The sequence below is a fragment of the Gopherus evgoodei genome, chromosome 2, assembly GCF_007399415.2.
Source record: "Gopherus evgoodei ecotype Sinaloan lineage chromosome 2, rGopEvg1_v1.p, whole genome shotgun sequence".
Classification (NCBI taxonomy): Eukaryota; Metazoa; Chordata; order Testudines; family Testudinidae; genus Gopherus; species Gopherus evgoodei.
In genome coordinates, this window is record NC_044323.1 from 78,754,927 (window position 1) to 78,782,191 (window position 27,265).

The window sequence follows — 27,265 nt, forward strand, 5'->3', positions numbered from 1 at the left end:
ATTGCAATGGTGGCTGGAGAGTCTGCTGATTCAGCAGCTCTCCAATGAATCTCCCACCCGTGGAGCTGCTACAGAGCCCTAGTGAGTAGTTAAAGTCAAACAAACCTGATTGCTAGGACAAGAAAATAAATTTCAGTCTTCCCTGGGGCACCAAGGAGTTTTCATTGTGTAGATTCTGAAACTCGATCCCTCATTGGCATCTGCCTGCGATTGATTCAGCAAGCTGCTTCTTGCTCCTGCACCAGCTCTAGAAAACACTTCAGCTACTTTTTGGTATAGCTTAAATTTTAACACAACTTATTTTTAATTTCAGGGAGCAAGAGGCTATCGAGGAAACCGGGTATGTGTTCTTTCTATAATTTCTTCCAGTAAAACGGCTCTTGGTTATACACAGTCCCGTCATCTTTACTTTATGTTGTAGAATGAAACTATGAAAGCTCGCTAAAGACCAAAGGTAAAGGGTATCAAAAATTGAGTTTAAAAATATTGTGTGGATTTGCAATATAATGTATGCTGGGTTGGGAACTGCTCCTGGACTATTAAGAGACGATGGACGTGTGATTCATTTGAACTGAATGACTGCAGAAATTTGACCTAAATTGCTCACAATGAACAAGTCAGCACTAGTTACCAATGTGACACTATTCCAAGGGCCAAATTATGGCTATTGGGGGCACAAGAGAGAGTTGCCCGAACTTCCCCTAGCTCTAGTTAGTTGGTTCTAGGAGGCAGTGCAAAGGTGCCAGGAGTGGGTAAGTCTGTTTCCTGAATTCCTTTACCTTTCTCTTTTTCTAAAGATCTAAAACCCATGACAGTAAAAGAAGTGTCAATTCAGCCCCGATGATTGATTTAAAAACCATTGCTGATTTTGGCTCAAATAGATTGAAATCAAAGATGGGATTTTCAGAAGAGCCTAGTGGAGTTAGGTATCCAAATCACACTGAAATCTAATGATAGTAGAATGCCTAATAGCCTTAGGAAAATGTCAGCCTTAATGTGTACTCCGTAGACAAAATGCAGTCTAAAAACTAGTGCAGTCCTTGAATCAAAGCCCACCCTGTTGATATACAAAGACTCCTTCACCTTTTTTGGCTACCATTACAAAACTTCATTTGGAGAGCATATATCTTTCATTGCTAACATTGTCTTCTGGGAAGTGCATCTCCAATTCAGCCATAACACATGCTTCAGTCACTCTGCCCCTTGTGTCCACTTAAGTTATTAAAAAATGAAACTCTCCACTTCAAAGAAAGGATTCAATACTGGTAACTCAGTAAGGTCAGGAGAATCAGAACTTTGGTCTCATGCAAGCCATTTAGAGACAGTTATTCAGAAACAGCTGTACTTAGTATATGATACTATAAACTTGGACTCAGATCTGTTAACATGGGAAAGAAAATTAAAAAAAAATGCAAAAACGAAAGTGGTGATCTCTTAGGATGTGGCTGTGGAATATTTATACAATAAACACTGATTTGTGAACTAATAGATTTTGAACAGTCTACTTTTTTCTCCTTCACTAACTAGTACAATTTGCCTCATAAGCATGTCATATATAGTGTTAATTACTGCCAAGGCCAAGCTAATAACCATTTACAGAGATATTAAAGCTATCAGATTATGAGTCTCATTGACTTCAGTGGTCTTTAGAAGAGGCCTTTAAAGTCACTTTTAAGGTATTTGTGTATTACCCATTTCAATTCTCAAGGTAACAAAACAATGTATGGTCCCTTTCCATCTCTTTCTTTATTCCTGCTGAGCATCAGAGTAAATTCCTTCTTTTTGTAAAGGGAAACAGAAGGAAAAGATGAGCACTCCAAGCACCATTTAGTTTTCAATTAAAAGAAAACTTCTTGGGCAATTCTAAAACATTTCAGGAGTTCCCTTGCTGAAATTAATGTCTTATAGCTGTAAATCTTTAGGACAATTACATTCAGAAGTCACATTCTTCCGCTGAACAGCAAATTCACATGACAAGCTTCTGAGATTTGGGTTGCTATTTTATAAGACATTGTCTGTCTTCCACAAATGACTGATATTTTTTCTGATTTTTTTAGTGATATGATCTCAGCTGCAATACAAAAAGATGACTATAGATGGTGTTATGTATTAGTCCTACCAGTTCTGTTAAAAACCTCCTGGTTGAAGATTTTCAATTATAAAGGACTGAATGGACTACTTTCAGATCCCATTAACCCCTTTTCTAGATCAACCAGAAAAATCATTGGCTTTCCACTGGAGCTGACTGGGTCATCCTCTCAGAGCTCTTAGCTACCTTGGGAAAGGAGTAATCAAAAGCAGGTGTCTCAACACTAATGACACACCCATCAGATTGGCTCTAAGAATGTTTGGATAAATGACATCTTTAACACAACATGGAGGCATTCACAGTTTTGAGTGAAGCTGTTTTAGAGTCAAAGTATCGAAATCCACCCTGATGCCAATAAACACAATTCTATTAAAAAAATCCATTAAAATAATGGTTCTGTGCCTTTATTTGTCCCAAAGTTTACAAAACTCTTACATAGTTATTTGTACTTCCAGCAAAGAGATGTTTTTTCTAAGAGAGATGCTCTAGGAATTATTTTTGGGACGTTTCCTAGTCTGTGTTATACAGGAGGTCAGCCTAGGTTCTTTCTGGCCTTTGAATCCATAAATCTATGAATTCTTACCAGCTGTGAAGTAGAAGAACCACAATATAAAGTGCCCTAAAAAGAACATAGTACGCTGTAAATAAGTAAAACAATTGAGCACCAAAACTACAAGGGAACCTAAATGCTAGATCAAATGCAAACTGATTATATCCTGGAAGCTGAGAGATTTTAAGGATGCTGCAGGTGGTAAAGGAGATGTGAAAAAATGACTGATGGCAAAATAAAGAGAGTTCTTATTCTTGAAGAAGTTCATATTTTTAATAACTATTATTCTTACTTTTGAAAGTATTCAAGAGCATGTTAGGTGCTTTACTATACATATAGAAAGACAGGTTCCTTGCCCCCAAATGCTCACTAGTGTGCTAATGTGGATTTTTATTTATACCAACAGGGCGAAGATGGTGAAAATGGAATGGATGGGATTGATGGAGCAGAGGTCACCTTTATTCACATGTACTGAATTAAATTAATGAGGTTCACCTGAAAGAAGAACATTGTTTGCATTTTTATTTTTCTAGGGAAAACAAGGATCTCCTGGATCTTCTGGAGAAAAAGGCAGTGCAGGAAGACGGGTAAAGTGTATTTAGCCCTGACGGACGCTTCTGTCACCTTTCTGACTTTACTGCCAAATCTGCAACCTCTGTGACCTCTTGACAACTGCACATCCTCTAATTATTTGATAAAAACTGGGTAGATATATTTTAAGTGTAAAAGCCAGATTCTCAGCTGGTGTAAATCAGTGTAGCTCCATTGACTTAATAGAGTTATGCAAATTTATGGCAGTGAGGATCTGGCCCTAAAGATCTAACGATGACATTAATACTGTAGCTCTCTACCTGTATTCTAATTGTTTGTGCTTTCTTCATGACTTTAGGGTAGAAAAGGACCTAGAGGAGAATTGGGTGAGCGTGGAGAGCCTGGTCTAAGAGGAGACCATGTAAGTAAAGTCTGTGGTATCTCTTAACTTTTGACAGACTGAAAAGACTTTCAGTGAAGTGAATAGCAATAGGGCTTTTAATCTTCATCTTTGAGTCCAGATTTGTCATGTAATGTCCAGATTTTGTGATGAAGTTGCCTCAAATGTCAATTTTGTTGTAATGTTTGAGGGCATCCTAATACTCCTGGACCATGCACTACCCTGCCAAGGAAATCAGGAATAGAACTGGTCAGGAATTTTTATGATTAAATGGCTTTTGGTTGGAAAATGCCAGTTTGATAAAACTGAAACATTTTGAGGAAATGTATCAGTTTCTAAGGCCTAGGGTGGAATTTCTGGTCAGAGAGAGAAATCCCCATGCCAGAATATCCAACAGACCTGTGGTTAGGGAACTCAGTTGGGATGCGGAAGATGCAGGTTTAGTTCCTTGCTATGACTCAGACAAAACGGGGACTTTTGGCTATTCCAGGGAGGTGGAGTCTCTCTCTATCTCTCTCTCTGATGAGATTTTTGCTGGATGGGAAAACTATTTCCTGCCTGTGTCTGAAAGGGAATTTTGAGAGTTCCCCTCTCATTAATGGCTGGAGGTTTGGCACCTGAAATCTATGGATGTCCCAAGACACAAACCCATCTTAATAATACCAGAGAAGGGCAGCAGCACAGGCCTCACTGCTTCCTTATCCATGGTAACACAGCCCCTTCTGGAACCATTCTGGCATGCAATCCCTACAGCTCACTGAACTGAAACCCCATCCTCTAGAAAGATTTGCAGCCATCTGGAGAAGTTACTGCTGATTCCACCAGAAGAAACTCGGGGGCTGATGTCTGGTTGGAAATGGACAATGATGGAGAGAGCAGCTACTTTTTGACTCCACCCCTCCTTGTTATGAATTGCAGAGCCCTAATCTTATGGTGGGGCTTCAGCAATGTCTGAGGGCCAAGAGTTAGAATGCAGTGGAGGCTCTTTTCTCTCCACATCATAGGTTAAGGACCTTTTCAGGTGTATTTTGCAGCCCTTTTTTCCAAATAGCAAAGGGTATCATGTGGCTCCTGTCAGTTTCTAATGCTCAGTTAACACTGTCAGGTGTCTTAGTAACAATCAGGTGTCCTGGCCCCATTGAAGCAAATGAGAATTTAGCCATTGTTATGACTTCAGTGGGTCAGAATTTTATTCCTTGAGTCCAACGGTATTGTATTCAAAGAGGACAATATCCATGCATAATTCAATTCATTTCAGGATAAAATCTTGCTGAAGATCACTGATTATGTTCTTACCAGCATATGTAAACCCCTGCTTTTGTATGGGTGTGGCTGTTGAGCCAGTTAATCATCTGAGCAGTCTCCCTTATGCAACCAATGAAACTGTTGCATCCCAATCAGCTGTAGGGTAATGGTAGGATTGGCTGAATTACCTCTTATATCACAATGGTCTGGGACTCTTGGCATGTCATAGACACTGAGCTACTGTAGCTGTATCCTGCACAGGTGGTGTCTGTAAAGGCACAATGGCTAAGAACTTACAAATTGTGTGGTAACAGACTGTGAGTCCCAGTGATGAATGAACCTGATGATATTCTTAACAAAAAAGAGCTCTCAGCCATGCATGTAGCTGTTTCCATCACTTCCCACTGACATTTTAGGCTTCAGAATGACACACAGAGTGACAGTCCTGGAATCTTATTATATAGGCCCTGGGTAATTATACCTAAACATACAGATCAACCATTTAATTACAAACTTGAATTCATTGCCCATCCAGATACTTTCTTTTCATCTCTTTGGGCAAAGAGCTCTAAGTTTTTGATTGTGGAACTGCACCTGCAGAGGCCTCTTTCCACCATCATCTTATGAATTAATCTTTTTTTATTATTATCATTATTTTTCTGATCCTATTTCCATATCCTGCCTTTGCAGCTACACTAACAAAGAAGAAATTATTGAAAATGGTTAACATCGTCTTGACTTTTTCAGGGGGATCCTGGAATTAACAATAATGTCTCTGGTCCAGAGGGTGAAAAAGGAAAGCCAGGGCAGCAGGTAAACACAGCTTTGCACTGTTAAGGGGTAACAGGGCTATGTGGGGAGGAGAACAGTGTGTTTCTTAGAAGATTGAGTTCTATCAGTTGTTAGGGGTGAGCTACTATTTAATTTTATACTTTGCTTTATAACCGGCGTCTGCAGCACATAGGGCTTTGGAGAGGTGTGCCCCTTTTATATTATTGTATCAATCCATAGAAATGCCATGCCGTGTCTACAGCTGGTAATATTTTTGTGCCTGCTGATGGATGCTGAATGCAGTTTGACCAGAAGGAAGATGATTTGTAATTTGTTACCTGATTTAGCATGAATGTATTTCTACAGAAGACTTCTCAGGGTGGATTGAGACTACCAACTTCATTTCTCATAGGCCTCTAATCAGTGAAATACCATGGATTTCTCGTACTACATTGCTTAGAAAAAAAATAAATCAAGCATTCTGAATACCAAAAACACATCCTTGTCAGCTTGCTAAAAATTATTTATTCCTTAAGAGTAAACTGAACTCCTTTCTGACCTGTCTCTTCAGATTTGGATATGTGCTTACAAAATGTCTTCTGAATCCTTTCCGGTTAAATTAGATTTGCTGTAAACACATAGGGGCAGGAACTTGAAACTTAGTATTTGTGTGTACGGTGGCCCTGATCCTGATAGGCAATGATGCAGTACAAATAAAATAACCAAAGGAGCTCTGTGCATATCTCCTCATTTCTTGATTTCCAAGCTGTAAGGAAGGGTTTATCTACGTTCTACTCAAATACCAAAGTTAGAGTACAGTGGGTATAGGCATATCCGTATGAAATCTGGTCACATCTCAAAAACTCCTCTGTCTACTGGAAGCTGATTCCCTGTGTAAAAATATATGTAGGATCTAATCCAAATACCATTAAATTAAGTGGAAACCCGCCGGTTGACTTCAGTGGGCTTTGGATCAGGCCGCAGACCTTAAGAAGCTGCCCTTTTTGCATAATTGCTTTTCAGAGAAAAGCTGGACTTTAATGAATTTCTGACAACAAAAGTCACTGCTTTCTGATTAATCTTTCCTCAGAATCCCCACCATCTGCTTTCTTTGGAAGACAGAGACAGAAGAAAGGTCCCACAAAAACTTTTATCTAATCTCAGATGGTTATGGTTGAAGGGTTGGAACCCAAAAGCAGACCAGTTCCTTCTGCTAGATACTTTTAATTAAACACATTTTTCACAGAACTAGGTCTAACACATGCTGTGGTTCAAGTGATTACAATGCAATTAAAAGAAAACATTTTCCAGGAAAAATATCAAGAAGGGCATAAAAAGGAACACATGTACTTGAAATCCTTTTTAAAAAAGGCTGACTTTTCATTTTGCAGGGAGAACCGGGAACAGATGGAGTGCCAGGAGAGTCGGGTGCAGAGGGCACTGATGTAAGAGCAGTTATCTTTATGGAATGGAAGTAGCTGATCCATAGTTGAGGATGCAATGATGTTCCCATTTATAAGCCCAATTTTGCTCCCCACTTTTTTTATCCCAACAAAAAATCTATACCAAAGGAATATTGGCCTCAAGTTTGGAAGAGTTGGTCTGTGATGGAGGTAACAGTTTTCTACCAAATTTTAAATATATCATACAAGAAATTCCTGATTTATGACCACCCTTGAGCCTTGTGCTCAGTGGGGACCTTGGACCCTCCATGAGCCTTAGAAACTTTGGAAAGTCACCAAAGACAAGCCTAATCCCTCCATGCCAAACCATGAGCCTTAGTAAGAGTCTTACTCCCCCACAAGCCTATATAAGCTCACTGGGAGCTGACAAGTCTATTTTGACTCATTGGAGTCGGAGGAGCCTATTAAGGCTGAGGAGACATTTGCTGAACCTCCTTCGTCTCCCAGGAAATGAAGGCAATGGGCCTGCTAATGCTGAGGAATAGGCTGCTTACTGGTCCCTCCTATCCTGAGCTTGGGTTAGCTCCCAAAAGGCCTCCATGATGTTTAACAGTGTCACTATGATTATGAAGGAAGCTAGGGAGAGCAGAGTACTTAGGGGAGTAACACAGTTCCCATTGCCTAACATGCATGAAACCAGGACTCTCCTTCTGCTGACCTTAGCAGTGGGGACGGGGAATGGGAAAGTCATCCTGGAGAAGGCAGTTTAGATATCTTCCTTCTGAATTTCCTACCTTTCTAATGATTGTATTTTGATAAATGTAATACTCTTGTAAAGTTTCTACCCTTAATTTACTGATACAAACGCTCAACCGCAATTTCACCTTAACCAAAGTTTTTTGTCTGTGAATAGCCATTTCCTCCCCATTAATGTACCATGTTTGGCTCCAGGGCCATTATTCTTCATTTACTGGTCATAATTCTGGATAAATTGAACTTGTCTTTCACTTTTAGGGTGCAGAAGGTCAGAGAGGCCTCCAGGGTTTAACGGTCAGTGATCATTACTGGTATATGCTGTGTGTACATAGCTATCTCTTAAGTCTGAGCTTTTGCCTGTCTTAGAGGGGATATTTTCAGTGTGATCACCGAAACTGAACACAAGTATTCAATAATCAGGAAGTCTATTGCAAGCCTACTCAACCTTTAGGTCCCAGGAAACATCCGACCAGAGGTCTTTTTGATTTGGAGGGGCCAAAAATGTAAAGGAGAATCTTAGCTTTCCCTGAAATAAAAGTCTGTTTCTAGCTCATTTTTTGTGATGGTAGCCTTGTCAGTGTAAACTGACATCAGCTGAGGTAAGTCAATCACTTAGGTTATAAGGAATGAACAGCTGGGCTCATTCTTGCAACACAAGGCTGAGGGACCTGATGTAAAATTACCTCATTAAATGTGGGGGTATGTCCAAAGAATCCTTACGCCAGCCCTGTGTATAGTGATGTGATAATGGAGAATGGGGATTGGTCATGTTTGGTGTAAAGCAACAAAATGCCATCTTGCAGGCTTGCTCAACAAATTCTTAGGTTGGCTCTGGTTTTGGAATCAAATCCCGGAAGTAGATGTCCAAATTTCCCACTGGGATATGCAAGTGCAACTTCCATTTGGACTGATTAAGTTTGCATATGGATAGCCAAAGTCAGAATTTTGCCTCTGGTGCTAAGCCAAGGGACTCGTGCTGTTTCTGTCAAATAATGGGGCTATAATCACTGCTAGATAAGAATGTGAGAATTGTCTAGCCTCAAAGGCTTACACACATTTTTCAATCATTTAAAAATTAAAAGGTTAGTGAAGGACAAAGCTGACCACTGAGAAGAAGGGAGGCAAGCTGGTGTAGATCCACTGTATTAAGCCTCCTTAAAACCAGCACAAAACTTGGTTGAAGGTTCGTGAATATCTGCACTACTGTTGACAAGGCAAGACAGAGATGAGTGATTCCTTCAAGCCTTCTACATCTGCCGTGTGTGTGTGTGTGTGTGTGTGTGCGCGCGCGTATGCACACGCACAACCAGAGCTCCCTCTTCTTCCACTACAGGGATACTAACAATGAGACCTGATTGGAAATTTTCCAACAGAACAGAGTTTTGTTGCAAAATGGCAATGACTCAAACCTGAGAAATTTTGTGACAACACTTTAGATTAAATGAAGTTTCATTGAGTCACACACAGAGCTCCAACAGACCCTGTTATTTCCTTGCCAGCTCACTTAGTGGGCTGTTGGGGACAGTCTGCCCCAGAGCCAGGGACCCCAAGGCTTCCTGGCTCCCAGTATCAGAATGAGGAGCCTGGAAACCCTGGGAGCCTTGGTTCTGACTGTAGCTTGTCTTCTAGGTCTGTGGCCTGGAAGTCCTGAAAATGTCAGCTTTCAGGACATCCAGGCTCTCTCCTGCTGAGCTGGGAGCCTGAAAGCCCTGGGACCCCTGGCTCCTAGCTTAGTGTGGGTTCCAGGTTCCTGCTACTGGAACCAGGAGTGTGGCAGCCCAGGGAGCCTTGTGAGCCCCAGCTATAGCCCTAGCTCTCAGGGTCTAGGTGCCTGGCATTGCATCAGGGAGCCTGGAAGCAGTAAGAGCCCCGACTCGAGCTGTGGTTCTCGGGGTTCCAGACTCCCAGCCAGAGAGCAAGACACCTGGGCCAGCTGGTTCCCCAGGCTGCTTGACTCTCAGGTCAGCTTGCTGCTCAAGCTGCAGAAGTTGGTCAGACAGCTGGCTTGGGAGTTTGGAAGCCCTCTGGGCCCCGTGATCTGCCCTGGACCTGTGGGACAGTGGAATCTGGGGAGCATATTTGATTTTGGAAAGATTGTTTCCAAAATGGAAATGTTTGGACTCTTCAGTTTGCAGGAATTTTTGAAATGGCAGAATTTCCCCATGCACTGGGAATTCCAAATTTCATCCAGCTCTAGCACCAGCAACACATGAACTGCTTCTGGTGCTCACAAAAATAACACAGGATTGCAGCCGGCCTAGGAAGAGAAATTCCAAGTGCTGGAATGCTGATGGTCTTGATTAGGGATAGTAGATATGCATCTGAGACACAGAAATACAGGACGGAAATGGACCACCTAGGTCACTGAGTTGTCCCCTGCTATCACAGGCGACCCATCATAAAATCTCATTTGTAAATTTATCAAGCTTCAACTTAAAGGTAGGTAGATTGTTTGACCCCACTACTTCTATTGGAAGGTTGTTCCAGAACCTTTTTCTAATTTCCAGCCTAAACTGATTCAGGGCAAGTTTATAATAATTTGTTCTTCAAACTGATTGTTAGTTTTAAATGAAACTGCCTTAAAAACAAAAAACAAACTAACAAACAAACATCCCCTCGCCCCCAAAATCAACAGCTGTGCTCTGATTGCAAACAGAACTAGCAAATCAGCTCCAAGATATTAAAATATAGAATTCTGTGAATTACAGCAGAGAATTCCAGGAACTAGTGGAGTTTATGGGAAAAATTAACTTCCAAACTATTGAGCCCAGATCTGTTACAGGAATAGATTGAACACAATTGTACCACAGTAATTACTACTGATTGGAGGTGCCAGGAAAGAACCTTAAATCACAATCTGAAAAAAATGTATCCCCATTATAAAAGCATTAGCACTGTTTAACCCCTGCGATGCACCAAAGAAGAGAAACACTGTAGAGAGATTTAACTGATGAAGATGTTTCTGTCTCCATTTTATTGCTGGTTAAATTTTGAGTAGTGTACTTGAAAAAGAATTGTTTGTCTCAGGAGTCACTTCAACAATGCAGTTACCAAAGAAAATCTCAAAGCAGATGGATCCAATAATGAGTTGGCGAAAGTAAAATAACATTGAAGAAATTCAAGAAGGTTCTGTGATTTTTAAAAGCAGGGAAACAAACCCTCTCCCTTGGGTGGGCCTGTGATGATGTTTATAAACCAGGACTTTGTTTATTCTGCTTGCGTGTTATATCCATTTATCCTACCTGTTTTCTGTCTTGTCTGCTTAGGTTTTATGCTCTTAAGGGAAGACACCATATTACTCCGTAGAGCACCTACCACAGTAAGGTCCCGTTCTTGGTTGACCTCTAGGTGCTCCTTCAGTACAAATAATGATGTTGGTGATGTCTGATCAGTCACTTGGTAAAATATAGTGCCTCAATAAGCATGTCTTGATGTGTTCTTATTCTTCATATGTTTTGGATAATATTATTTTTTCTGATTTTTCATTTCTCCTTTTACTAGTCTGCATCTTTCTCTAAATCTCACCAAGTAATTTCCCAGAGCTGTTCGCTTGTTTGCCTTAACAAAAATTAAATGTAGAGAAGCTTTGCGCTTTCCCCTCTGGCTCTATGGCACTATCTTCAGGTTAAGATTGTGCCTTTAGGGCCCTGCCCTAACTGCGGGAGAGAGCAGAGCTCCACTACCTTAGTGAATACATGATGCTATACATGGCCGCTATCTCTTACAAAATGGTAAGAGCCAGGTTCTCTCCTGATTTACACCCTGGGCAATCCCCTTCATTCCAGTTCATGCAGATGTGGTTCCAGTGATTGGGAACTGCATGGGGGTGGGTTTAGTGTGTGTATGGGGGGCAGTTAGCACACTTCCAGCTGCTGGGCTTAAGTAGCAATTGTGGTACAGCTGTTCCACAGCACTGTAGCTTTTCTTCAGGTTGTGTGTGTGTGGAGTTAGCCCCTCAAAAATCCATTGCAGTTCATCTGGAAATAGCTGCTGACTTGTACTTGAGTTTGTCACGTTTTCCCCCATGTGCACAGGATATGCACTGAAATACTTACTTGCTTCTTATTCTGATAGCATTTCCATTAGGGAGCATGATAAAGGTCTAACGGCTGCAGGGTTTCTCCAACACAAGGAAAATAATATTATGAATAAATGTAAAATGAGTGCCAAGTACAAAGAGAAACTTAATAAATAACAATAGCATCCAAAATTGAATAAAACATTAATTTACACAAAGAAAATGTAGGCTACAGAAGAGTCTCTTCAATGGCATATCACTTTCTTCAGCCAATCAGTCTTTGAATAGATATACAGTCCTATTGAGTTTTTGTCCTTCTGCACTTCCCAGTAGCTTATGGTGTCTCTTTGATGGTGGAGATGGATCTCACACTCTGCATTGATCTTTGGCTTGCTATGAGCTATTGTGAGGCATCACAAGTTTGTGACATCGGGCTGTCTGATTCAAATTCAGTATCCAATGGAAAATGACAGCTACAGTCTAGTCTCCAGTGAACCCGTCAGATAGTGCCTTTGTCACATTCCTACTTCACAATGTGCAATGTGAGTTTATATCTAAATACAAAACTTCTGCCTCATTGGCCAGGAACCCCAGAGCTGGAATCAGTTACAAGCATTTTGACTTTTTATGCTGTGTGGCAATCGTCCCCAAGAGACTGTATGCCAACTGAGGGTAGCCAGAGTGCAGCATCCCTCACCCTCAGCAAGGTAGGTACCCCTACAAGGTAGGTTCAAGGGAGGGCACAGGAGCTGATTATGGCAGCTCCGCACCCTTTGGGAGCTGATGTATGCCAGGGATTCAATTCCAGATCCAGCCACTGTCCAGCCCTTTCACTACCAGAGTTGAATCTGATCCTATGTGTTTGTGACAGTTCTTGGGGCACCCAGAATGGTGAGACACCTTGATAGCCCCTGCCTCTGGCATGAGGGAGTCTTGTGCCTGACTGGATGTCAGCTCTGTAACACCACCAGCTCTTCAGCTACCTGAGAGCTTTCCTCTAGGCTATGCCAGCTCTGTCTTTGCTTTATAGGTTAAAAGTAAGTGCACCACTGTCCTTAAGTCCCTTTGAATAGTTCCCCTGGATATCCAGCCTCTGACACTAGCCACTCACAGAAATCCCAGATGATCTGCTCCTCAAAGCAGTGTCCCCAGTTTACCAGTGTTACCTTTAATTACCGCTCCTGTAAACTACACAGCACTTTTGAGCACTTATAATGAAACAAAAATAGGTCTATTTAAGAAGGGTAAAGACTTAACTAGAAATGAAGGACAGTGATGGAAATGGCTACAATACAAAACAAAATAATAAAACGCAAACCTGACTCTACCCTTATTCATTGTTACCTTCCCTATCTAATAAAGTAGGTTTTCTCCTGCCCCACCTCCCAAAGTTCACTCTGTTGCAGAACAGGCTGGTTCCACAAAAAGCAGGTCCCAAACATTCATGAAAACATCCCAGCTTCACATAGGGTTTTCCTCAGTGAATGGATAAAGACTGCTTCTCCCTCTCGTGTTACACTGAAAACAGCCTTTTGTTTCTATTCTATTTGTTTCTTGTTATAATATTTTTTTTTACCGTTAAGTGATTTTGAAGCTTTGCCTCTGATGATTTCACACTGCAAGTCTTAGTATCGTGAAAGGCTAAACAATACAGCTTTGCATTACATCGCCAGCTAAACAGGATGGGATGACAGCCCCAATGGGCCATCACTCAGCACATTATCACCTGGTGACTAACTTTTTCTCCAAGTCTCTAAAGCATATTTTCAATATAAATACAGTATTCCTTAAATATTACCCACACACACATCTGGCAATGATTATAAATCTTGACAAGTTACAAGCCTTCTGTAGATACTGTACATATTATGCTTTATGGATAAATATTCTGTAAGATGTGCTTGGTGTAGTGAGTTTGTCAGCTCTGAGATGAGAGTTGTTTGCTAAGAACAGGGGACTCTTTGCCAAAGGGGTCTCTGTGCCACAGAATTCACTTCTTTTCATTTTCAGGTCAATTTTTTGCTCTACATTACTCTTTTTTTTCTCCTTGATTCTGGGGTTCCCTATCTTTTTCAGCTTCTAAGCCCTTTTCTCTTGTTGTGTTTAAGACTCCTCTCTCTGTGTGTCTTTCATGAGCTTTCCACTGTACCTACTGATATGGTCACTTACCTACCTACAATACATCCTGAGGCTGCTCACTGAATCAGTTCTACCTTTCATTGCTGTCACTGGTCTTTGCTACTGCTCCTGCCTCCACCATTCATCTGAGTTCGTTCATTTGCACTTTCTATTTCCATCCATCTGGTCTGCCTACCTGCTAAGGCTACGTCTACAGTGACTGATGCATGGGCAGGCGTACCTGAGCTAGCTTTGATCTGAATAAGATGGACAGCAGTACAGGCTGTACAAACCCGCTCAGGATCCTGGGACGTACTTGAGTGGCTAGCCCGTGCTGCTGCGGCTTCACTGCTATTGTTGTTGTTCAGGCTAGGGCAGATATGGCTACTTGTAGGGCAGGGGTGGTGACACTGCAGGACATCTAAGTGATTTAGGACTCTAGGGCTTCAGCCGAAAAGTAGTAATTGATGATCATCTGTGAGATTAACAGGCCAGTTTTAAGACCCTTACACATCACAGCTCTGGAAAATGTTGGAGGAGGGTAGCTGCAGCCCTCTGACTGCTGCACTCCTCCGCGGCAGGTTTGGCAGCTGGTTCTATGTAGTCATAGATCCACTGGCCTCGTCTCACCCCAGACACCATTCGTGTGCCGGGATGCAAGAACACAGCTCCACAGCACACTGATGCAGGGGGACCCACAAGCTGTCACCCCTACACAATAAGCAGGACCACCTGGCCTCCTCTGCATCGAGTGTCTTCAGCAGCCCTTCTTTAGACAACAGGATTTGGCTCTTACTAGATCAGGCAGCCTGGAGGATTTTGTGCTTAAAACAAACAAAAACCCAATGCTGTTCAAATGAAAAGAAATATTAGTGTTTTGTGATCAGGGCTGACAAAGAACTTCTGATGTCTTTCAATTGCTCATAGAGGGCCAAAACTCCTCTCACTAATGTCCAAGCCGTTTTACTATTTATAATGGCTTATAGAAGGTGCTAAACTGACAGCACCAGAGATAAAGTGGTACAAAAAAATAAAGTACTTTGCCATCCAGCAGCAACATGGCACTTTTTCCCCTATTTTCTGAGTTTCACCTCCAATCAGCTTCTGCGTTCCAGGAAAACAAAAAAGGCAGACTTTAAATACTCTGTGACAATGACTTTTTGATTACAAGAACTACAAAAGGCAGCCATTCTGAGACAAGGATAACCACTGGGCAGAAAGACACTAAGTCTGCTAGAGCCTCGGAGAAGAAGTGTGTATTGTACACATGAACAACACTACTAGTTTTAGATAAGGTTGCAAAAGAAAAGTGAAAGTAGTAAGGAAGAAAAGAGAAATAAAGAAAAAAGGGAAACACATAAGAAAAAGAGAGCGTTATCTCTGGGCCTGATCCAAAGCCCATTGAAGTCAGAGAAAGACTCTCATTGATTTCAATGGGCTTTGGGTCCAACTCCAATGTGCCTTTTCTCATACAAGACAGCCTTGTATGAGAAAATCACATATACTGCAAAATATAGAGGGACATACATTTTTCTAAAGCTGGCATTGTAACAGATGTCCTATGTTGCAGTATCTTAACTTTGGCTACCACTAGGTTTGTTCAAATCCATGTGTTTTTTCTTTTTCTTTTCATTTGATTTCTGTTCCAGTTCAGTCATAGTACGAAGAGGGCAGAATTCTTCAGAAATGCTGAATACAGTGTTTTAAATCCAGTTTTCCCCATGGCTTTGTTTTTCAGAATTGCCTGAGTTCCAAAGAATCCTTGGACATATGTTTATAATTTCTCCAGTGAAAGAACACCTCCAGTGTTCCCCTGAACTGCTTAGAGCTAACCCACACATTTGACTCAGTCCGACAGAGACAATACGAAGAGATTTTTCTCACAGATATTAGTTGAACTGACTCATGTGCAGATGACAGCTTTGTGTGAGAGATACTCTGCTGCTGATCTTAAAAACTAAAAATTTTTCCACCAAGATTTGGGGTGCAGCTTTCTGAGCAACCGGAATTAAATTGGGAGGTATATACCGGTGCCCACCTCTGGGAAAACTCTCAGTGCTGGGCCAGATTATGAGCAGAGGGAAGAAGGCTCAAGAAACTCTCCACTCCCACCACTTTTGTCACCTCTAGACTGTGGCTAGTGATAATTCTTGCACTGACTGAGTGAGCTGCGCTAAATTAGTGCTAACATTGGCCTGTTGAAAAGAATTCATCATCATATGAAACAAATACAGCTCGCCTTTCCCACTGCCTCTCCTCCATCCATCTCAGACCCCAAAACAGCTGATGTTTCTTCAGTGGTGGTTGCTGCTTGCAAATCATGTAGCCTTCTGGAAATGGGAGTAATATTGCTTGATCAGTTTATTTGTAGATGTAAACGTGTCATGAAGTAAAGTGGTTTGTTTCTCTCACTTTCTGGCAGGGTGGGCAAGGAGATCGTGGTGAACCTGGTTATCCAGGAGATCCTGGCCTACAAGGCTCACAGGTAGCAGAAAGAAAGTCTGAGTTATTTTGCATGACATGTTTGGAGAAAGCATGCTGTTAGGTTCAATTTTCTATTTTCCTTTTGGAATATTTTGTTCACACCAATTTCAAATACCCTGGGTGAAATTCTGCCCTGGCATATTAGCAACATTATGATTTTTTTAAAAATGTCCTTTATTCACCAGGGTCTAAGAGGACTAAAAGGGATCAGAGGACCTCCAGGACCACAAGGAATACCAAGCCCTCAGGTTAGTTTTAAAGAATATATCCTTATTTTGCACCTTTTGCTTGTCAACTTCTCGACAGTGTGGTTTTTCAAAATTATATTTGGATCTTTGTAAATAAGATCTATGTAAGTGGAGGATTTTTTTTTGCTATAAAGCCTAGTAATGAACATCCAAATGAGAAAGTTACGCTAGTCATTTTAGACCTTGATTATTATGGTGCCAAAATAATGGACTTGAAAGCAAATGTTGGTTTGTAAATCAGGAGAGAAAAGAAACTTTGTGTTACTGAGCTCTTTCATGGTTACAGTGAAAACACTTACGTCCCAATTCTGCTCTGTTACCCTGGCGTATACTGGAGTAACTTTATTGCTTGCTCTGGGCATACACTAGGCACTTTGGCGGCAGGTCCCGGAATGGAAGGGCCCCCCACCGCCGAATTACCGCCGAAGACCCGGCTGCACTTTGGAGGCGGGTCCTGCTTCGGCGGTAATTCAGAGATGGGGGGGTCCTTCTGCCCTGGAGCAGAAGGACTCCCGGCCAGCAAAGACCGGGAGCAGAAGAAGCTCCAGGGGCCAGGCCCCGCTAGAGATTTCTGGGGCCCCCGGAGCTAGTGGAGGACCCTGCTCCAGGGGCCCCGAAAAACTCTCTTGGGGGCCCCTGCGGGGCCTGGGGCTGGGGCAAATTGCCCCACTTGCCCCCCCCCCCCCCGGGCGGCCCTGACTTCAACTGTGTTACTGTGGAGTTACACCCGTGTAACTCAGTCAGGATCTGGAGCAATAGATCAAGATTTAGGCATAAACTTCAATTGTGTGATGAGACTCGTGCTTTCAGATCCAGTTACTTTGTGTATGTGTAGCCTCTGTGATGCTTTAACAAATAATATCTTAGGAATACTGGAGCTCTCAAAGTGTTTACATGGAAAAGAGAAAAGAATTTGCATGATTGTCTTTTGCACATCACTATTACTGTGATTCCCGAAAGCTTTGAGAAATGCCACTAGATGGGCCAAATGTAATGAATACTTCTAGAGTCATTCCAAGCTCTGGCAAACATTAGTTTTTCTCTAATGCACCCTTTAATTTGTGTTTCTGATTGTAGGCTAATCCAGGAGTGCCAGGTGCTGCAGGCTCTCCTGGAAATCCAGGGCCTAGAGGACCAAAGGTAAGCATTTTAAGAAGTACATTGCATTTCTGCAGCACCTTTCATTCAATTATCTCATTGAACTTACAAACACAAACCCCCTCTGATATTCGTTAGTATTATTATAGTTTACATATGGATAAATATGGGCAGTGAAGCTCAGGCACAGTGTATTTAGGCACCTGACTCCCTGATTTCAATGGGAGTTAGGTACCTAAATGTCTTTGAGGATCAGGATCTAAGTAACTTATTCAAGGTTCCCCAATCAGTGGCAAAGCTACGGTAGGATGATACATGTGGACTTCCCATTTCTTGTTCTAATCACTAGATACCTTGGTTCCCATCCTGGCCTGGGTCACTCACAAAAAGCTCCTGTGTGCTGGGATGCAGGTGTAACCCATAGATGAGTGTGTTACAGTTCCCCCTCTATGCCCAGTCAAGCAAGACAGTGGCCATCACATCGGAATCCACCAAGCATGCGTACTGTGGGGATGATTAGGTCAAGTGGATATTAGACCAAATGGGTTGAAATCCACATTTTTGGTCTGATATCACTTTAGGAGGTTTTGATTTATGATTTGTTTCTTTGTAAGACTTTTTAGCCCCTCCTTTCCTTTAATTGAATTACCTGCGGTAGTATCTTTGATATGTAGTCTAAATCTATTAAAGAAAAGCAACAGTATAATTTATACATGGTGTTTCATCCAAGGATTTCAAAGTGCTTTACCAATATTACTTGACTCAGTCTCCCAACTTCTCTGAAGTAGGTTTTGTTAAACTCAATGTGTACAGAGATAGCCTGAGGTAAAGAGAGTGGAAGCGAGAAGACCAAAGCTGGGAAAAGAACCTAGAAATGTTAACTCCCTGTCTCCCCCCTGTAGCCAGCAGATAATGCTGCTTCCTATTGGAACAAGTCACAATCTAAGAAGTGCTGTGCCACACTCAGTCTCCTCAGTTCAGTAACAATGGGAATTTTGCCAGAGTAAGGCCTGTGGGATTTGGCTGCACGTGTGCACACAGGATTGCCTTCCAGTTCCTATGAGACGAAGCCCCTGTAAAAGCTTTGAGTCTGATCTGCTATTGAACTTCTATGACTTGCATCTTTTAATCTGCAGAAAATGGAAGTGCAACTCTTACCTCAGTGACCAAACCCCTTGTACTAAAAACAAAGCGCTCCCTGGTAAGCCAAATGTAAAAAGTGTAATATCTTTTGTATTTAAATTATAATAGGGTGAACCTGGAGATCCTGGTGAGATGGGTCTGCTGGGACCCCCTGGCCCAAGGGGCATGCCTGTAAGTCTTGCTCTTCTGATTCGGTATTAACTGCTGGGAGTTGTGAGGCCTTGCAGTTCATCTCATTTTCTTTTTCATTCTATGTTTGTCCATTTGGGATATTTTAAAATCTTTTTGCTCCGTTTTCAGTCTTCCCACTAACATCACAGCCCTCTTCGTTGTGTTATGCTGGAATAAATATCTCCTGTCTGTGTGTTCCATTCTATGCATCCAAAGAAGTGAGCTATAGCTCACGAAAGCTCATGCTGAAATAAATTTATTAGTCTCTAAGGTGCCACAAGTACTCCTGTTGTTTTTGTGGAAAATATAAGGAAGATGCCCTGTAGATTGAAGAAGAGGATATTGGCTTTAGGCTGTATCCTCTCTTGACGGATTTTGCCATAGCTGCTACACTGTGTCTGTGACACCCTCCACTACACAATCAGCCATAGCTGCTAAGGGCCCAAAATCATGAGTGCTCCTTTAGGCCAGTGGAGTATTGAGTGTACAGCTAATTCTATATTTGAAACTAACCAACAGTATCTTTTCCAACCCATGCAGGGCCCAGATGGCAATGATGGCTATGGTCCTGCAGGAAGCAAAGGAGCAAAGGTGAGATGAAGCAGAGGTCTCAGTCATGGAACATCACGCCTCATAAGATACCAGTCAGATTTCTTTGTCATGACCAAGAAATTTCAGACATTGCCCGAGTCTCTCCCCAGAATGCGAGAGGCTAAGCCCATCCCCGGTTGTGTGTACCTGTGTATCAGGCTTTCTGAATCTGGAGCTGCAGTAGTGGTAGTTACCTCCAGTTCTGCCTCAGTGGCTCCTGGAACATTGCCTTGGTGCAGACACCATTCACAGACTCCCGCAGCCAGTAAAGGTTGGAAGGAGAGCTGTCTCTCAGCCCCAAGTGAGTGGTGGCATGCATCTGTGTCCCTGCAGGAGGAGTCCTGGGAGAGAACTGTTGCTCAAAGAGGCACCATTCCCAGGGGCGGCTCTAGCGTTTTTGCCACCCCAAGCATGGCAGTCAGATACCCTTCAGCGGCTCGCCTGTGGGAGATCCCTGGTCCCGTGGCTTCGGCATACCCGCCGCCGAATTGCTGCTGAATCTGCAGGACTGGTGGAACTCCTGCAGGCAAGCCTCTGAAGGCTGCCTGACTGCCGCCCTCACAGGAACCAGCAGGCCGCCCCCCACGGCTCACCACCGCAGGCACGCGCTTCAACGCTGGTGCCTGGAGCCGCTGCTGGCCATTCCTTCCTTGTTGTGGGGGTAAGGAGGGGGATTCAGTTTGTTGTACTGATTTTTGGGATACAGCTTATTTCCCTCTCCAGAGTGCACCCAACCAGCTACTCTAGCTGGTATGTGGAGGGCAGAGCTAAGGGTCTTCCCATTTCCTGCCCCATCCAACCAATTTATTTATCAAGGGAAGTACTAGTCAAGCTGCTTCCCCTTCTGTGGTGGCCAGAGAGCAGCAGCTATTTGAGGAGCGCTTAATTGGTTGAGCAAAGGTATCAAAGGAGGGAGGGAGAGGGAACTTACATCTCCATGCACTTATCTCAGTAAGGAAGAGCTAGGGGCCATCTAGCCCTAAATTAATATTTATTTACAAAAATAATTAAATAATCTCTTCTAAAAATAATAGAAACCATTTACAATAAAAGATCCAAAGTAAGGGCCAGGTCCAAAATTGGTATAATTCTGTGTAGCTCCATTGGAATCAGTGGATAACTCCTCTGCACTAGCTGATGATCTGGCCCTCTAATCTGTGAACTTCTCCCTGGATATTTGTATTTAGTAGTTGTGTTTTGTTTTGTTTTGGGTGTGGACACAGGAAGGAGGAAATTTGAGCAAAAACAGCTTGTGACGCTCTCGCTCAATTCCCGAGTAAACGGAGAGATAGCAATGATTTACTAACAAAAAAAGTGTAAAACATTGAAAGGAACCATTTGAAAAATAATCCAATCATAAAATTTTACAACAATAATAATTCAAAAATCCCACCAATATTCATTCCAATCATTATGAATATCACTCGGAATAAAGAGAAAACCCTGCATACAACAAATGTTGATAACAGATTTCTGGACACCATCCACTGAAAACTGGATTTAAGAAATAAGAAAGTCTATCAACAGACAATATTATAATAATCTTTTCCAAAAATAAATCCGAGGGGAATAGATGAGTGTCAATCTCAAAACTTGCTCCACTGCATCTGCTTTCTTCTGTGTACATTTTTTCTCTAGCTATTCCCCAACAACTGTTCTACTTAAAGGCCATAAACAAAAAAGAGACAAAAGGAAGGACAAATGTTGGGAAGGAAAGTTTTTTTCAAAAATATAGAAAGAACTTGCAAGCATACCCACGTTAGCTGTTAATATTGATACACCTCACATTAAATGTTAGATAGGGTGTCGTGCACAAACACCCTGAATCTTCTCAGTCTTGATTTAAGCATGCATTAATAATTCCTTTTAGTTCAGATGTAAACAAATGGCATACCAAGTGCCATCTTCCTGGTGTCTTTTCTTCTTAGCAAAGTTTACCAAGCCCTCCACCCCCTACCCCAGAGTTTTTGAGTTTTTTTCCATTAAGAGAAAGAGAAAATTCCTTCATAATTTTATGCTAGGCAAACTTCAGCTAAATAATTATCTGTTTTCACCAGTCTGCTGCAGTTAGCCTGAGCTCTCTTAAGGGTGATAATGGCAGCTCCAATAGAAAGTGCTCTCTGGAAGTTCTGAATACATTTCTATTGGTTAAATCACTTAACTCAGCGATAGCTACCTTGGGCCTTGTCTATATTAGAATCTCTCTTATTGAACTTAAATCTGTTTTAAAAAGATTTAAACTGGTTCAAAACCTTATGTGGACATGCTTATTGCAATTTAGCTTTAGTCAGTAACATGGCAACCTGCTTGGAGGGAGGAGCACAGGTTGCAGGAGGGAAGAGTTTGGAGGAGGCACTGGAAGTCAGTTGCTGTGCTCATGGCTAGAATTCTAGCTGCAGTTGCAATATCACTGTAAACAGTTCTCTTAATAAAGAGCCAATGTAGTTTTACAAGCGTGGAATCCTTTCATGTTATGACCCAGCATGCTGTACGTGAAACAAGGAATAGAGGAATTGCCAGACTGGATCAGACCCAAGGTCCATCTAGTTCAGTGTCCTGTCCCTGACTGTGATCAGCGCCAAATGCTCCATAGAAAAGTTTAAGCCAGGGGCTCTCAAACTGGGAGTCGGGACCCCTCAGGGGGTTACGAGGTTATTACATGGGGGTTTGTGAGCTGTCAGCATCCACCCCAAACCCTGCTTTGCCTCCAGCATTTATAATAGTGTTAAATATATAAAAACCATCATTTATAAGGGGGGGGCCCACTCAGAGGCTTGCTGTGTGAAATGGGTCACCCAGTACAAACATTTGAGAACCACTGGTTTAAGCCCTGCAGTAGGCAGAAATGAGGTAATCTGTCCATACATCATATCCTTTTCTCTAAGCACTAGAGATTAGTTCTGAAGCATGAGGTTTAATATCCCTTGCAAAAATGTTATTAAATATGTTAACTCTGGATATTTTTGTTATCAGTGTAAATATCCAGTTCCTTTTTTAACAGTTCTTGCCCTCAACAACTTCCTGCAGCCATGAGTTCCGCAGCAGAAGGGGGAGCCAGAGCTCCATCCACTCCCTACCCTTTCCCACTCTTTGGGGGAGTAAATGGATAGCAGTCTGCCTATTCGCTAGGTGAGCTTGGCCAGTTCTAAGCCTTATGTGGGCTATACAACGTTCCTTATCTCCCTTCTCCCTCACAATGTGCCTGGCCAAAGCTGAGGCAGAATCTAATCCAAAAAAAGCTGGGATCCTCCTAACAACAAAGGGAACAATCTTAAATATAGTAATCTACAAAGGTTACTATAAATTGTATAGATTCACTAGCTAACTTACACTTCTTTAAATGCAGTGTCCTAGGAAAACAAGCCTACCATTCAAATAGGAATAAATTATTATGGTAGAATCATGTTTGAAGGATCTCTTGGGCAACCCCCCCATTTTGATGGTTGTGTGAGGACAATCACTATTCAGATTCATAAGAGTGAGCTTCCTAAATCAGACACATGCATGGGACAATCCTACAAAGACACAGAGCAAATTCTGCTAGTTCTTTGTCTGGAAAGAATGTACTTTAGCTCTGACTGGTACTCATGGAAGCTACTAACATTTCTTACATGCAGCCAAATAGCACACAAAAGACTGTGAAATAATTTCCTTCCTTTGAAAAAACAAACACAACAACAACACAACCCTATTTCCAATCTAACACTTGAACCTGAATGCCCCTTTGATTGATATAAAGGGGAGCCCAACACATTGGTACCATTAGGAAACAACTCCTGAAAAGTAAGATTTGAACCATATACTATGGTTATATGATCACTAAAATAGAATTCCACTTTATTTCACTAAAAAAGAAACAAAAATTTAATAAAATAGTAATTAGAAGAGAAAAAGAAACTGTTGGAAATATTTAAATTGCTGTAGCTTTAAATGGGCAGAATGGAATGTTGCCAGTTGAGGCTGAGAAATGGCTGTTGTAACTTAAATTGACTGTAACTAGAAATCCTTAATTTTTTTCTGATTAAAAACAAAATATCTTCTTCAAATAAGGAGCAGTGAAAAGGTTAATAAAATTTTAAGGTCTGTTTCACTTTTTCCCCCGATACCAGGGAGAATCTGGATTCCCAGGATACCCTGGTCCACAGGTACAATAAAATGGATCTTTTCTGCTTTTGGTATATGTTGCTTTGCACTGTGTGTGTCTATATTTTTTGTGTGTGTCTCCTTCACTACAGAAATTCTGGTTTTGATTAACTTGTAGGGAGAAGATGGTGATCCAGGCAGTCAAGGGGACAGAGGGTCCAAAGGAATTAGAGGAACAAGGGTAAGAATAATAAACACTCTTACTCTTTTTCTGATAAGTACATGTGAAGGGGGCCTTGAATAAAGTTTCTAGAGTTTAGTCCCTCGCCAGAAAGGGATTGAAAATCAGTCTCATTACTTTATTGCTTCAAGGTCTCAGAGGTATGATGATCTCAGTCATATTAATGTTCTTCACTGATTTTTATTACTTATGAGGGTTGTTCTATATTGTATATTACACTATCTTTATTTAAATTGCAGTAGCCAGCTCCTCAACTGGATTTCAATGAAGCTATGGAGATTTTCGTCAGTGATGGATCTGCTCCCATGTCTGTCCTTATAAATATTGAATCAAAAAACTGAAAATTTGACTTGGTAACTATTCTTGAGTTTCTATTTTTAGGGCAATGCTGGCTTTCCAGGTTCAGAAGGAAATCCAGGGGACCAAGGGCCACCAGGACCACAGGTACCACATTTAAAACTGAGTATTAACCTTGGGATTTGGGATTAATCATGCATTTGACAATGCTGGTTACAATAAAATGTAGTTCACTAATGAGGCATGTATAGACAGATGTATCCTTCCCTCAGCTATGCTCTAGAAAATCTGGAATGGCATGGGTTTAACTGAGGACAGAATTGTACCTTCCTCATTCTTTTCTCTCCCAGGGAAGATAATAATTGATTTAAAAAAATTCAAAATTGGATTTTTATTTAACTTAAATACATTTTTCTTTTTAAAAACAAAATTGTTTAAAATTAAATTTGAAATTATGACAACTTGTGTTAAGGCCAAAATTTTACTATAGTCTATTGAAATGGTTTTAATAAATACATATAATGTGGCATCAATGAGGCCACCTCAGATACTAAAGAGTGCTGCTTTTTTTAATTATCTACATAATTGGGGGGAATATCATTTATTTCAATGGGAGTTAGGCACTTAATTAAGCTCTTTACTGTCCGTAATATTTTATGAATATTATAATCTGTTTAGGTGTCCAGTGGGATTTTCAAAAGTGACTATCTGCCTTTTTAAGCACCTAAATACCTTTGAAAATCTGGTCTGTGATAACCCAAAACAATCTGTGAATTTACTGACTAAATTAATACCACCTTTGTGTAATAACTCTATTAGTTTACATGTAAAATATTTTGATAAGTATAAAAAGTAGGATTTAAGTGGTTTCAAGTAATAACAGACAGAACAAAGTAAGTTACCAAGCAAAATAAAAGAAAACATGCAAGTCTAATCCTAATACATTAAAGAAACTGAATACAGGTAAATCTCACCCTCAGAGATGTTCCAATAAGCTTCTTTCACAGAGTAGACTCCTTCTTAGTCTGGGCCCAATCTTTTCCTCTGGTACAGTTCTTACTAGTTCCAGCTCAGGTGATACCTAGGGGATTTCTCATGACTGGCAGCCCCCTTTGTTCTGTTCCACCTGTTTTATAGCTTTGGCACACAGCAGGAATCTTTTGTCTCTCTGGGTCCCCACCCCTCCTTCTAAATGGAAAAGCACCAGGTTTAAGATGGATTCCAGTACCAGGTGACGTGGTCACATGTCCTGTGAGACCTCAAGCCTCCATTCTTTCCTGCCTGGCTTACAGGGACACAGGAAGGCTTACAGGTAAACACAGCCATTTACAACCAATTGTTCTAGTCAATGGGAGCCATCAAGATCCTAAGCCACCATTAATGGCCAACACATTGCATAATTACAATAGGACCTCAGAGTGATATTTCATATTTCTAGTTTTAGATACAAGAATGATACATTCATACAAATAGGATGACCACACTCAGTAGATTATAAGCTTTGTAATTATACCTTACAAGAGACCTTTTGCATAAAGCATATTCCAGTTACATTCTATTCACACTCATAAGCATATTTCCATAAAACATATGGAGTGCAAGTCACAGGAGGGACTGAGACCTGGAGGTCACCCAGCAGGACCAGTTCCTGAGCTAGGAATAGAACACAGGTTTCTTGAGTCCTAGTGTAGTGCTCTCATTACTACCCCACACTGCCTCCCTAAAGAAAGAATTAACTTACTTTAGGAACTAAGAATGCTATCATTCACCATTTTAAAAAATAATGAGAAATGCAAAAATTAAAGATCTGAATAAATGTATGTTAATCAGTATAATTGCTTAAAAATATGTGTAGCGATTGTGTATCCTCCTGGTGAGCAAAGGGAAGTACCAAATGTAGTGTAAAGGCTATCCTGAGTTGCAAAACAACATGTTGTAATGGTTACCAACCAACTAAATGAACCTTTCTTTAAATACAGTTGCAAACCCAGATTAAAATCAGTTATTTAAATTAAGGTTTCCATCTTGATGATTTTAGATAATGATTAAAATTGGTGACTTAAATAACTTTTATTTCAACCAATCTTCCCTGTTTTGTCCTTAAGGGAGTCTGCTGCCTCACACTGGAGTGGGATCCTTGTGGGGACCCAGGACAGGGGGGTCCCTCTATGAAGGAAGGGAGCTGCCTGTAATATTTTTCAAATATTATATGTTCCATCTGCTAGTTTTGTAGTTCCTATGGTGTTTGCTATATAATTACTTATGGGTAAATTTAGGCATGGGTTAGTTTGTATGTAGACAGGAAAGTGGGCGAACATTGCTGGTAGCTACACATTCACTGATAATTTAAAGACAATACAGATGTTGATCCCTTTAAAGATTACCTCTGACATGCTGGGTTCAACACTCCTGGCTTGACACTGAGGAAGGGGAATTCCATTCAGATGCTGAAACAAAGAACTTCAGAGTGTATAAAAACATGAGCCCCTGAAAATGAGGAGAAAGAGAGGCAGAGACTGCAGGGGTACAGACTGTCCACCCAGTCCCAGAGATAGGAATGTTTGGATATGTAGGCCTGCCTACATTTTAGGTAAAACAGAACAGTCTGCATGCTTCTGTCAAATCCTTTTTCTTATTATGCTGCGTTCCTACAGATAAGATTAAACAATACTTTGTTTTGAAAAGGCTGTTTGGGTCCCTATTTCACACACTAGTTAGAGTTCCCCAAGGGGAGACTTGCAGGGCAGCAAAATGCAGTTGGGCCTGCTGAACAATCATGATTGGTACATAAAGTGCCATACCCCGGCACCCAGTCTGAGAAGGAGAGCATCGTGGGATTCCATCCCAGAGAAGTGAAGGCAAGAGGTCTGTCACCTGGCAGGGTTACACTCAGATACTGAGAGGAGTTTAATGTGCAGATATATCTAAACCATGACACCCTCTACTAGCAAGAACTTTGGAAACTAATATAATCCTGAGTGATGCCACTTCATAGCAGTAGCAAATGCTGAGTTTAGGTAACATGCAG

At 41.4% G+C, this 27,265-nt stretch overlaps 1 protein-coding gene across 1 annotated transcript in view; it reads left to right on the plus strand.

Annotated features, from left to right (window-relative positions):
• LOC115645872 (collagen alpha-6(VI) chain-like) overlaps positions 1-27,265 on the plus strand; it is a 114,146-nt gene that overhangs the window by 55,401 nt on the left and 31,480 nt on the right. The window contains exons 17-31 of the mRNA XM_030551082.1: positions 314-340; positions 3,046-3,090; positions 3,173-3,226; positions 3,529-3,591; positions 5,563-5,628; positions 6,978-7,031; positions 8,004-8,039; positions 16,304-16,366; positions 16,551-16,613; positions 17,691-17,753; positions 18,963-19,025; positions 19,566-19,616; positions 23,726-23,761; positions 23,878-23,940; positions 24,322-24,384. Coding sequence (XP_030406942.1) covers positions 314-340; positions 3,046-3,090; positions 3,173-3,226; positions 3,529-3,591; positions 5,563-5,628; positions 6,978-7,031; positions 8,004-8,039; positions 16,304-16,366; positions 16,551-16,613; positions 17,691-17,753; positions 18,963-19,025; positions 19,566-19,616; positions 23,726-23,761; positions 23,878-23,940; positions 24,322-24,384 — 810 coding nt within the window. The remainder of the gene's footprint in view (positions 1-313; positions 341-3,045; positions 3,091-3,172; positions 3,227-3,528; positions 3,592-5,562; positions 5,629-6,977; positions 7,032-8,003; positions 8,040-16,303; positions 16,367-16,550; positions 16,614-17,690; positions 17,754-18,962; positions 19,026-19,565; positions 19,617-23,725; positions 23,762-23,877; positions 23,941-24,321; positions 24,385-27,265) is intronic.